Source organism: Haliotis cracherodii, unplaced genomic scaffold (genome assembly GCF_022045235.1).
Source record: "Haliotis cracherodii isolate W230 unplaced genomic scaffold, xgHalCrac1.p SCAF_6, whole genome shotgun sequence".
In the NCBI taxonomy this organism is placed as follows: Eukaryota; Metazoa; Mollusca; class Gastropoda; order Lepetellida; family Haliotidae; genus Haliotis; species Haliotis cracherodii.
The window spans coordinates 62,824,738-62,837,606 of record NW_027266319.1 but is presented as its reverse complement, the minus strand read 5'-3'; the positions used below and the strand labels follow the sequence as shown (position 1 = coordinate 62,837,606).

The 12,869-nt window shown below is 41.3% G+C and overlaps 1 protein-coding gene across 2 annotated transcripts in view; it reads left to right on the top strand.

The window, feature by feature from the left end:
• The window catches only part of LOC139446823 (glucose-6-phosphate 1-dehydrogenase-like), a 50,686-nt gene that overhangs the window by 16,601 nt on the left and 21,216 nt on the right, over positions 1 to 12,869 (top strand). For both annotated transcript variants that reach the window (XM_071228160.1, XM_071228162.1), the window contains exons 6-10: positions 3,964 to 4,089; positions 4,618 to 4,711; positions 6,137 to 6,263; positions 8,576 to 8,665; positions 9,727 to 9,935. In XM_071228160.1, the coding sequence (XP_071084261.1) occupies positions 3,964 to 4,089; positions 4,618 to 4,711; positions 6,137 to 6,263; positions 8,576 to 8,665; positions 9,727 to 9,935 (646 nt within the window). The remainder of the gene's footprint in view (positions 1 to 3,963; positions 4,090 to 4,617; positions 4,712 to 6,136; positions 6,264 to 8,575; positions 8,666 to 9,726; positions 9,936 to 12,869) is intronic.

Sequence of the window (12,869 nt, the reverse complement as noted above, 5' to 3'; positions counted from 1 at the left end):
GTTACCCTGCCTGGCGCTCGGCATTAAGGGGCTAAAACAAGGACTGGTCGGCTCGGAGTCAGTATACTGTTTCTGAATGGGGTATTCATGTTAAACTGCGGCATGGTATCTCAGTGGGCTAGCACTATAAATCGGCATCAGTCCTGACTAGTACAAGCGCGCACACACACACACACACACACACACACACACACACACACACACACACACACACACACACACACACACACACACACACACACACACACACACACACACACACACACATCGCTACATAAGTGCAATACTCTTGGATGCGACGTTTAGAAGATAAATACTATGTGTGTGTCTATTTTCCGGATTTTATCGAGTATTTGCATCTTGGAAATTCATCTTGAGACCCGAAAGCGTAAACAAAGCAAAATTTAGATTTAACACTGTGTAGCCTTTATAGAGGTACTTTCGTCTAATTGTTGATACATTGGCTCGATCACGCGTTTGAGAATATTCATGGGAACAGTATCGTTGCACTAATTATGGAAATACACATATATACATTACAATGATGTGGTAAATTCAACAGAAGCCGTTTACAAAAGTTTCCGTCCTGTGTGGCGCCATGACTGACACTAAATCACGCACAACGATGACAGTAGTTATCTGCATTTCTGACTAATTCTCTTTGTTACATTGGAAAACATGGTAAACAAATAACCATACGCAGATTGTCAGAATACTTCTGATTACTTACGTGACCCATTTATGTGAAAACGATCCCTCAATTAACAAAAATCCTCCTCTGGAAATCCTGCGTACTGTTGTCACCTAACACACCATTTTGTGATGTCATATGGAAGTAAACATTGTTGTACATATTTGGTAATTTCTTTGAGGTCTAAACTTTCAACTTGGCACACAGCCTGTTCTTTGTTTTTGTCTAGTTTGCATTTTCATCATCACCTTGATAATCAAGATATGAAGGAAACCTTTTTGTGTCGGGTCAAATTATTTATGAGTAGTAAGCAGCACATAGGATGACGTCACTTATGACAGTGGTGTCATGTATAATGCGCTACTGCAATGATGACAAATTCATCGGTTCGATGCTAAAAAGGTGCTATTTTGGGGTGTGAAAGAAACAGATTACTGCTCTCGTGCCTGTCAGATACCATTGATCTTACAACTCGTTGTTACAAAGCGTATCTAACTTGCTTCCCCTGTTAGATACGTTTTGAAACAACTTGTTGTAAGATCAATGGTATCTGACAGACACTCGTGTAGTAACCTCTATTTCCTACACAGTGATTCGGTCGCTTGCTTCAGGGAATTCAAATCATATTTTCACCCTTTGACATTTGGTCATGTGACCCAAATTAGTCAATCACAACACAGAACACACTTTCTGTAGGTTTACAATAAACCCCATACCACCTTACCTCATCTCAGCCAAGGCTCTATGCCACACAAAGTGGTGGTATGCTTTAACAGTAAATTACCTTCAAAATAGGACAGTCATGGGTGGCTTCATGAAATGCCTCCACCATTTATGAACACAGGAATACTCTTTGTAGTTAAAGTTATCACTTAGGAAGGTATTCAGTCACTCTCCCATCCACACACTGTGACTGCAAAATTGCCGATGTCAGCCAATCACTGTCATCAGTGGAATAGAAAGTCAGTCTAAAGAAATACTTTGTAAAAATATACAATAGTCCTTGTCATTATTTTTCCATTATTTCTCAGAAGTTATAATGGGAAGATTTTTATCTGTCATTTCTCTCAAATAAAGTTTATGTGCATGCATCGGTTGTTTTGGCCCATTTTACTCAAAACTGAACGGGACAAAAAACACATGAGGTTGAGGTGGGGTTTTAGAGACATGGGGGCAGGGGTGACTAATGGTGCTGGCCTACATAGAACAGTTTGACACGACAATTATAGGACGTTTTAGCTCACCTGACTGAGAGTCAAAAGGGCCTATGTCGTGACTCGAACTGTCCATCACCAGTCATCAATCATATGTTTCACAAACCTATGTACCAAACTTGACATGCAAGTTTCCACCCATGATGGAACCCTTTCTTAGAGAATTTTAAATCTGATTTTCAATATGGCTGCTGACTATTAATGGACATTACTTAGTCATTTCTGTACTACTTAGTGTAATTTGGTACATGTACAATTTTACTTCTATTTACTATGAGACCTGTGAAGATCCGGGGTAGAATAGGTCTTCAGCAACCCATGCTTGCCATAACCTGCGACTATGCTTGTCGTAAAAGGCGACTAACGGGATCGGGTGGTCAGGCCCTCTGACATGGTTGATGCATGTCATCGTGCCAACTGTGTGAATCGATTTTCATGATGTCAATCACTGGATTGTATGGTCCAGACTCGATTATTTACAGACCGCCGTCATATAACTGGAATATTGCTGAGTGTGGCGTTAAACAACAAGCAAACAAAACTCGACCTTTAACACTTGAGCCATGCTCTTAAATTCTCTTGGGTATTCTTGGTTAGAACAGGGCCCTGTTTGACATGCAAGATTGTTGTAAGCCTATGTTAAAGTATGGAAGTTACGATCACCTTATCGCTAAGATCACTTTGTGGAATCGGGCCCTGGTTCTCAGAAGCCTATGATGATGTTAAGAGGTGACCAAATGGATCGGGTTCAGATTTGTGTCATCATATCTCGATGGTGTGGATCGTTGCACATGATATCAATCACTGGATTGTCTGGTCCAGACTCCATTATTTACAGACCGCCGTCATACAGCTGGAATATTCCTGAGTTATACAACAAACTTTGTGGCATTCATCACACAGGTTCAGGTGTTTGCAATATTTTATACATCTTCCCGAGGCAAGAGAGTTAACTGACTTTAAAAGTCCAGTTTCCACCCTTGCCGAACTTGGCTGGAATTCCTGGGCTCGATCGTAGCGCCACCAGTGGTTATTACAAGTTATGTCCCTTCTAAGCCTCTCCTATGGACCAATCAGATTCCATCACTTGCATTTGTTTCAAACAAAACAGTGTCGCCCAGTCAAGATAATCTGATCGATAATCACGGGTCTTACATCGCGAAGCGCATCAAATCACGCGAGAACCTTTATCATGTTTATTAAAAACATGAAAATGTTTGGAAAATATCTGTTGACAACGAGTTGGAGGTGCACATGATTTGCAAATCCTTCAATTGACCGAAATCTGCACAACAGTTTACGAACCGGATTTCGATTTCGTTGCACGATTTTGAATTGACTATGCATAGACTCGTTAGTCCAGCCAAAATCTAACCCCATAATACCTGTCTAGTTCGGCAAGGTTGGAAACTGGACTTTTATAGTCAGTTAACTCACTTGCCTCGGGAAGATGTATAAAATATTTTCACCTTCTTTTCACCATGCTCTAACTTATCTCATATTACATATTTCGACTCTGTAAACTTGGGGAGCACGGGTAGCCCAGTCGTCTAAGGCGCTGCGTTTCGCTGTTCAGAGTTGCGTCCCTTGGGCAAGCCAGAAACCTATGATTGTGGGTTCGAATCCCGGTTCGCCCCGATTATGTTTCTAGGTTTGTCAGCACCATACCTGTGCTCGTGGGTTTCACCGAAGTGGTAAACATCTGAGACCTGCATCACTTCGAGCTTTCCTCCCACATTAAGCTGACATGCCGTGATATAACTGGAATACTGTTAAAAGCGGCGTTAAACCCAACTCACTCACTCACTGTAAACTTGCCAGAGTGAAAGTCTTGAACTTCGGCATGTATGTTCCTGCTTATGATAACATCATGTTTTGTTCAAATTATAAGAGGTTAGTTTTTAGTCCCATGCATAAAAGTACTTGAATATCAATGCTGGAAACTTTTGTCAAGCGTCTGTCCTTGTTCACATATAAAACTGTTGACATGTATTCAGGTGAGCTACAGTGTCACTGTGCAACTACTTCTATATGACTGACATGAAAACTGTTTTGTAGATTTGCGAACCGCATCTTCAGCCCCATCTGGAACCGGGACAGTATTGCCAGCGTTGTCATCAGTTTCAAGGAGCCATTTGGCACTCAGGGAAGAGGCGGATATTTTGACCAGTTCGGCATCATCAGGTATGATTGATACCATATATTTCACCCGTGAAGATCTGGGTTAGAATAGGCCTTCAGCATCCCATGCTGGCCTTTTAGAGGCGACCATATGCTTGTCGTAAGAGACGACTAATGGAATCGGAAATCGACTTGGTTGATGTACTTCATCGTATCCCATGATCATCGTATCGTCATGTCAATCACTGGATTGTCTGGCCCAAACAGGCAGATATGTTAATGGAAAACGTTGCCGAGTGCGGAATTAATCAACAAAACACGCATGCACACATACGCACGTGTACGCACACATGCGTACACACGTACACAATGTCCAGTTACTCATGTCAGACTTGTGGTTTAGTTGACATAACATGTTTATGGAAAAAGACTGGTAACTCAAGATTTTCACAAGTTGTGGACATGCTGACCATTGACCATATCAAACCCTGTGATATACAAACTTTCAGAAATATTGTTTCTATAGTATTTTGTGTACATTTTGTGTGATTTGGTTTTACAATAGAACCTTTTTGTTACTACCCTTGACAGAGATGTGATGCAGAACCACTTGCTCCAGATCCTGACACTGGTTGCCATGGAGAAGCCACCTTCAACAGGAGCTGAAGACATCCGAAATGAGAAGGTAGGTGTTAGCAATGATATGTGATGTGTTGAGGTATGCTGGTATATTAAGTGCTCAGTCAAGACTTAATGGGTAGTAGATTGAATGAATTATAGGTAATACATACAAGGGGCGTTCAATAAGTTTTGCAAGTTGGGCATTTGTGTTTACACAAACAATGTCAGCTTGTGGCAGATGTGACACTAGTCATAACATCAGGTTGACACATGTCAAAACAAGTTCCAGACACAACAATAAGTTAGATGTGATTGCTTCATTCACCTAGGGGTGGTCACAATCATGGATTTTCTCAAACATGAACAACGCATTGTAATAAGGTTTGGGTTCACAAGTTGAGAATTGCACAGGCCGCCATATGTGAATGTGGATTCGAACAGTTAAAGACTTAGCCCCCAGTGACTATTTCCTGTTCTGGCAAATGAAATCTGCTCTACGTGGAAGACGCTTCCAGGATAAAGAGGAAATAAAGGCTGACACAGAGGCATGGTTAGAGGGCCAATCTGAGGATTTCTATACAAGTGGTCTTAAAAGCTTGAAGGACAAATGGAATAAGTGTATTGAGGTGAATGGAGATTATATTGAAAAATAAAAGTGCAAAAGATATTCTGCGACTTGGTCTTATATTGAAGTTGCAAAACTTATTGAACGCCCCTCGTACCTTCAGAATTAGGATGAAATAAATGTGAAGTGACTTGAAGTGAACTCCCCCTGTGAAGATCCAGATTAGAATTGGTCTTCAGCATCCTATGCTTGTTCTGAGAGGTTACTAATGGGATCAGGTCGTCAGGCTCACTGACTTGATTGAAGCATGTCATCGTATCCCAATTGAGTAGTTTGATGTACATGATGTCCAGACCGCTGTCATATAGCTGCAATATTGCTGAGTGCTGGTTAAACAACAATCAAGTATGTGTCAAGTTATCTGTAGTTTGATAGTGTTGCACCAATGTTACACATGAATACATGACACTTTGTTATGGATAGCAACTTCTTTTATTGTTTGTAAGACGTTTCAGAGCTACTTCTTGCTCCTTCATCATGCGATAGAAGTAGCTCTGTAACGTTGTATAAAGAATAAAAGAAGTTGCTATCCATAAAAAAGTGTCATGTATTCATGTTCTCCCTATTTCTAAATGCCTATCAAAGACTTCAGTGTTACACAATAGATGAGGATTCAACCAGTGGGTTTAATTTCGTCATCCTAAATTATGTATTAGTGGGGGTCAACAAGGTATCACTGTGTGTTAAAGGTTGAGCTATTTCAAGAATCACGTGTGAAAATGCTTAAATGTTTCTTCACAAAGCTTTGCGTCCTTTCCAATCTTCTTTATGTGAGTGCTTATTTTTGAATTTTCAAAATTTGTCAACACATTAGTTTCTTTGAAATATGTAATATATTGTTGATGTTACCCCTTAATTGTATAGGTCAAGGTGTTACGAAGCATCCAGCCGGTGAAGATGGATGAGGTGGTGCTCGGCCAGTATGTGGGCAAGAAGGACGGCAAGGGAGATGAGAAGGATGGATACCTAGATGATCCCACCGTCCCCAAGGGTAGGTACATTCAAGTCAGTGTGCAGCAGGACAAGGTGGCTAGAGTCATAGGTACATTCCAGTCAGTGTGCAGCAGGGCAGGGTGGCTAGAGTCATAGATACATTCCAGTCAGTGTGCAGCAGGACAAGGTGGCTAGAGTTATAGGTACATTCCAGTCAGTGTGCAGCAGGACAAGGTGGCTAGAGTCATAGGTACATTCCAGTCAGTGTGCAGCAGGGCAGGGTGGCTAGAGTCATAGGTACATTCCAGTCAGTGTGCAGCAGGGCAGGGTGGCTACAGTCATAGGTACATTCCAGTCAGTGTGCAGCAGGACAAGGTGGCTAGAGTCATAGGTACATTCCAGTCAGTGTGCAGCAGGACAAGGTGGCTAGAGTCATAGGTACATTCCAGTCAGTGTGCAGCAGGGCAGGGTGGCTAGAGTCATAGGTACATTCCAGTCAGTGTGCAGCAGGACAAGGTGGCTAGAGTCATAGATACATTCCAGTCAGTGTGCAACAGGACAAGGAGGCTAGAGTCATAGGTACATTCCAGTCAGTGTGCAGCAGGGCAAGGTGGCTAGAGTCATAGGTACATTCCAGTCAGTGTGCAGCAGGACAAGGTGGCTAGAGTCATAGGTACATTCCAGTCAGTGTGCAGCAGGACAAGGTGGCTAGAGTCATAGGTACATTCCAGTCAGTGTGCAGCAGGACAAGGTGGCTAGAGTCATAGGTACATTCCAGTCAGTGTGCAGCAGGACAAGGTGGCTAGAGTTATAGGTACATTCCAGTCAGTGTGCAGCAGGACAAGGGGGCTAGAGTCATAGGTACATTCCAGTCAGTGTGCAGCAGGACAAGGGGGCTAGAGTCATAGGTACATTCCAGTCAGTGTGCAGCAGGACAAGGTGGCTAGAGTCATAGGTACATTCCAGTCAGTGTGCAGCAGGGCAAGGTGGCTAGAGTCATAGGTACATTCCAGTCAGTGTGCAGCAGGACAAGGTGGCTAGAGTCATAGGTACATTCCAGTCAGTGTGCAGCAGGACAAGGGGGCTAGAGTCATAGGTACATTCCAGTCAGTGTGCAGCAGGGCAAGGTGGCTAGAGTCATAGGTACATTCCAGTCAGTGTGCAGCAGGACAAGGTGGCTAGAGTTATAGGTACATTCCAGTCAGTGTGCAGCAGGACAGATTAGCTGCTCAGGCTTAAAGTTCGTGCGTGGTGTTAATGGTTTGAGACAGAATAGAATAGAACTGACAGGATACAACCAGACTAGGATCCCTTGCTGCTTTCCCCACATCAGATCAGAGTGCTAAAGATAACAGACATTGTCAATGCTAGTCTTGAAGCCTAAGATTGGTGATTGAGTGAGTATGGTTTTACGCCGCTTTTAGCAATATTCCAGCAATATCACGGCGGGGGACACCAGAAATGGGCTTCACACATTGTACCCATGTCAGGAATCGAACCTGGATCTTCGGCATGACAAGCAAATGCTTTAACCACTAGACTACCCGACCACCCCCCTAAGGTTGGTGAAGAGGGATGTAGATGCTGACATTCAGTGTTAGAGATGGTCATGTGTCTGTCATGGGACAAGAATGTCTGAGCCTTCTGTGTCAAGTGTTCCATGAAGATGTTTAACTTACATGTTACATGCTTATGTCTAAAATTACACTGGATGGATGTGCTTTGACAGGAATAGATACAGTCTATTCACCTGTAAATCATAGTGCTCTGTAGTTATTTGCAAAATATCTAATTCTGATCCTGTATCATAAAAATTGGCTTTAAATAAAATGCCAATTTTTATGATACAGGATCAGAATTAGATATTTTGCAAATAACTACAGAGCACTATGATTTACCAGTGTATTTGAATATCATTGATATGGCATCTGTAGCATAGTATAGTGAGTATAATAATGTAAAATCGGTACTCTTATGAAGTTTCATATGCTCCAGAATCAGATGCTACAAGTGTATACCTCAATTATAACATGGGCACTAGCTATGAATACTTCATATTGACAGGCCGGGTTCGATTCCCGACATGGGTACAATGTGTGAAGCCCTTTTCTGGTGTCCCCCGCCGTGATATTGCTGGAATATTGCTAAAAGCGGCGTAAAACCATACTCACTCATATTGAAAGGGGACTCGGAGTCAATGACCCTGAACTAAAATCAATTGCCCTTTTGGCATTTGTCCACAGAAAGCCTACATCGTTTCCAAAAGTAATGAGTTTCCAACCCTCTTCTTGTGAACAATTAAGAAGCTGTGATCTATAGTGTGTTGAAGGGGAATATATGTCCAGTGATACGACCATTTTATGGCTTCAGGTTCAGTGACTCCAACATTTGCCACTGCTGTGATGTTTGTGAGGAATGAAAGATGGGACGGTGTGCCATTCATACTCCGCTGTGGCAAAGGTAAGCAATTCAAAACTAAATCAATAAATGTGTACATTGTTGCATGCCATCATTTACCCATTAACATGGCAATTGGACTTTTTTATTTTCCATCATACAGTTCATCAGTAAAATTGGTTGGGAAAGTGAAAGTGATCGCTGGAGCTACTTTGATTCATTGCCTGAAAGGAACTGATGGCCAGTTAAGGGTTTAAACGTATCATAGTACCAGCAGAGTAGTCCTACAAGGTGGACAAGTGAATTCCTAACAGGCACAGAGGGGGCACGGGTGGCACAGTCGTCTGAGGTGTCGCGATTTGCTGTGCAGAGTTGCATCCTGCCAGAAACCTATGATTGTGGGTTCGAATCCGGTTCGCCCCGATTATGTTTCTAGGTTTGTCAGCACCATACCGGTGCTTGTGGGTTTCACCAAAGTGGTAAACGTCTGAGAACTGCATCAATCAGTCTGGGCTTTCCTCCCACTGGATTGTCTGGTCCAGACTCGATTATTTACAGACTGCCTTCATATAGCTGGAATATTGCTGAGTGCGGCGTTAAACAACAGACCAAACAACCAACCAACCTTGCTGGCCAAAAAGGGTCTTTGTCATACATAGTCTACCTTAGGGACCAACACCTGTCCATCAAAACATCAGTTTAGTATAATCATGATAATACGCATCATAACAGTTGCCTAGCTGCGAATAGCTGGAATGAGTGAGTGAGTTGGGTTTAACCCCGCTTTTAACAGTATTCCAGTCATATCACTGCATGTCAGCTTAATGTGGGAGGAAAGCCCGATGTGATGCAGGTCTCAGACGTTTACCACTTCGTTGAAACCCACGAGCATGGGTATGGTGCTGACAAACCTAGAAACATATTCGAAACCACAATCATAGGTTTCTGGCTACCCAAGGGACGCAAATCTGCACAGCGAATCACGGTGCCTTAGATGACTGGGCCACCCGGTCCCCCGGAATAGCTGGAATATTTCTGATGCGTCTTAAAGAAACAATTACTCACTCACTCACAACAGTTGCAAGTAAGATGTACTGGTATCTGACAACCTGTTTCTAATGCAGCCCTAAATGAACGGAAGGCCGAGGTGCGTGTACAGTTCCGTGATGTGGCTGGTGATATCTTCCCTTCTGGTGAGGTGAAGCGCAACGAGCTGGTGATCCGCGTCCAGCCCAATGAGGCGGTGTACTTGAAGATGATGACCAAAACTCCGGGTATGGCTATTGAGTGTGAAGAATCGGAACTAGACCTGTCCTATGGAAGCCGCTACAAGGTGAGCTTGAAACTTCTTTAGTTAATCCCTTGTGACTTGTATGTACTTCCATGGTTTTTTTCTAGGACTGAGAACATTAAGAACATGTTTTGGTTCATTTGTAGGTACCATATTTGCCATAGTAATTGCCCTGTTGCCTTAAGCTTCCCCTAACCAACATCTAGATCAATCTGTAAATAATCTCTGTCAGCGTCTAATACTTAGCCTGAACATTTACATGACAGTCTGTATTTTGTATCGTGTCTATTACGGGGCAGTCGGGTAGCCTGGTGGTTAACGCGTTCGCTCGTCACGCCGAAGACCCGGGTTCGATTCCCGACATGGGTACAATGTGTGAAGCCCATTTCTGGTGTCCCCCGCCGTGATATTGCTGGAATATTGCTAAAAGCGGCATAAAACCATACTCACTCACTCACTCACTCGTGTCTATTAAAGTTTTTTTTTTACAGAAAACAGCAGTGTAGAAGGTGTTTATGATTGCCTAGTAAATATTGTCTAAAATGTTTTTGTTTTGTTTCATCAACATTTGAATAATATTCTGATTTGCTCAATTTCTGACAACTTTAACTGGTTTGAGTAAGTTTTGTCTTTTTCACTTTTCTTTTTTTTAACCCAGAGTGCTTATTATGGCAAATATGGTAACCACATATATTTATCTGTATTGGCCAGTATCATATTCATCCTTCCATGTAGGGTTTCAGAAATGGTATCACTAAATAGGGTAAAATTTGATTTTCAACATGGATACCACAGCAGCCATATTGAAAATATCCTGTGTAAATTAGTATTAGATATTCTTGATGTTTATGTAACGAGAAACCTTTGGACAATCAAGGTAAAAGCAGGTTGTGTCTGTTTTTGCATTTGTTGCAAACACTTTAATAGTTCAAGACCTCACAGGGATTCTGGAGAGCAGTGGGTCTCCAGTATTCTATACAGTGATTTGTCTGGACCTGTTCAGAGGCCGATATTCCTGCCCAAGGGTAAAGAAAATGTCAATATGAAATAACCACTCACTGTCCTCTTCATCTAGATTTGTTCTTGTTTCTGCAGAAATCCTGCAGATCATCTCAAATCTATAAGGCCCAAATAAATTATTTGCTAAATTCTCATCCGCTTTTTTTTCAAAAGTGGGGACAGAGGCTCTTTTTTTTCTATTTTATTTTCTATTAAAGTCATCTGTTTGAAGACAGACACCTTGGTAGGAACAATAGATAACTGATATAACAAAGATAGTAAATAAACTTTGATTTCAACAGTAGCAGTCGGATGTATCTGTGTCCAACCTATTTTCGTTTTCTCTGCACCAACTTGTACTCATGCGTGATGAATATATCCTCATTTGACGTTAACTTGTCAAGTTCCCCACAAGCAAACTTGTTGAAGATTTCCATGAGTCATAGACTCTGGCAAAGGATAGGCGTCTCTTTAATGGTCTGCACACCATCTCGTATTTTCAAAATAGCGAGCACCACCTTGACAGCTGACTGCAAGCAGACGTTAGAGTCAGTTGTAGACTAGTTTATGGCATGTCGTAAACATGAAATAGCTGTTTGACAGCTGATGTCGTTACAGTGCTCTAAACATTTCAATCAGCAAATAAAATAATTTTGCCAAGGGGGGTTTAATTGTGGGTCGGACGGGGATGATAATTAATTATTGCCTAATATATCTTTCTTTGAAAAGAACTTTAGAAGTTTGTAAGTAAATAAGTAAAACATACGAATTAATTGGAAAACATCTTTATTATGGTTTATTATACCCCCCAAAAGGGCAGGGGTATATAGTTTTTTCCAAGGAATACCGTCCGACAATCCGGACATTTTTGTGTGCGCCCTATGACTTGAAAACTACTTGATATATTCCTTTCAAACTTGGTGTACATTTTTTATGCCAATAGGAGAGGTGCAGAGGGAAGTTTGATTTGTTTGATTTCAACATTTGGATTTTCTGAAAAAATACAGTTTTCTTTTATTTAAAAAAAAAAAAATGTTTTGTTTATTGTTTAAACCTTTGTGCGACCTATAACTTGAAAACTACTGGTTGGATTCTTTTCAAATTTGGGGAACGGTGTCCATGCTAATAGAAGTGGTGCAGTGCATAGTTTTATTTTAATATGTGTATTTTCTGAAAACATTTTCTCATAAGGAAGAGAATTTATGGATGTCAACTTCTTTATTATGAGGAACACAATGCTTACTCCTTCATCAGGTGAATGATTGCCTAGTTTCATTTACCGTATTTTCTTGAGTATAGTGCACACTTTTTTTTGAAAAAACACAGCTGGGTAGAAGGGGGTGCGCATTATACACGAATTATGAGTTTGGATGTTTTTTTCCCCCATGGAAAGACATTACCGTGAGCACGAAACACCGGAAATACCATGTCAACAAATCCATACTGAAGTACGCAAAATAATCATGTAATTACACTGTCTGGCTATAAAAAGTGTTCTTTGTATATCTGGACTTATGTTTGTAACTTATTTCATTAATTTTATTCAAAAATCCTTATAATATTGTTTTTATTAATTTCGGCGAAATCGTGTGTGAAGCGATCGGAAGATCGCACAACTCACCATTATTAACAGCAACCACGGTCAGAATACGGCTATTGACGTCTTGAAACGAACTTTAGTTGACAGAGAATGGATACATATATCACAAATGACATACTTTGACTCATTAAAAGTCATATTTGTTTTTGTTTGACGATTCTATGTCAACATGAAATTCTCACGATCACGCGATCACGTGCGCGTGAGCTTCGACGGTGACTGGTCAGACTGGTTCCATGTAAAAAATAATACCCGGGAATAGCGATCAGCTGCTTCGCTTAGGGTTATTATCCTTTTAAATATGTTTAGTAAAGGCTGCATATAATTAAGAAAATAATGGAATATATTATTCCTGATACAAAAAAATAGTTTCAGAT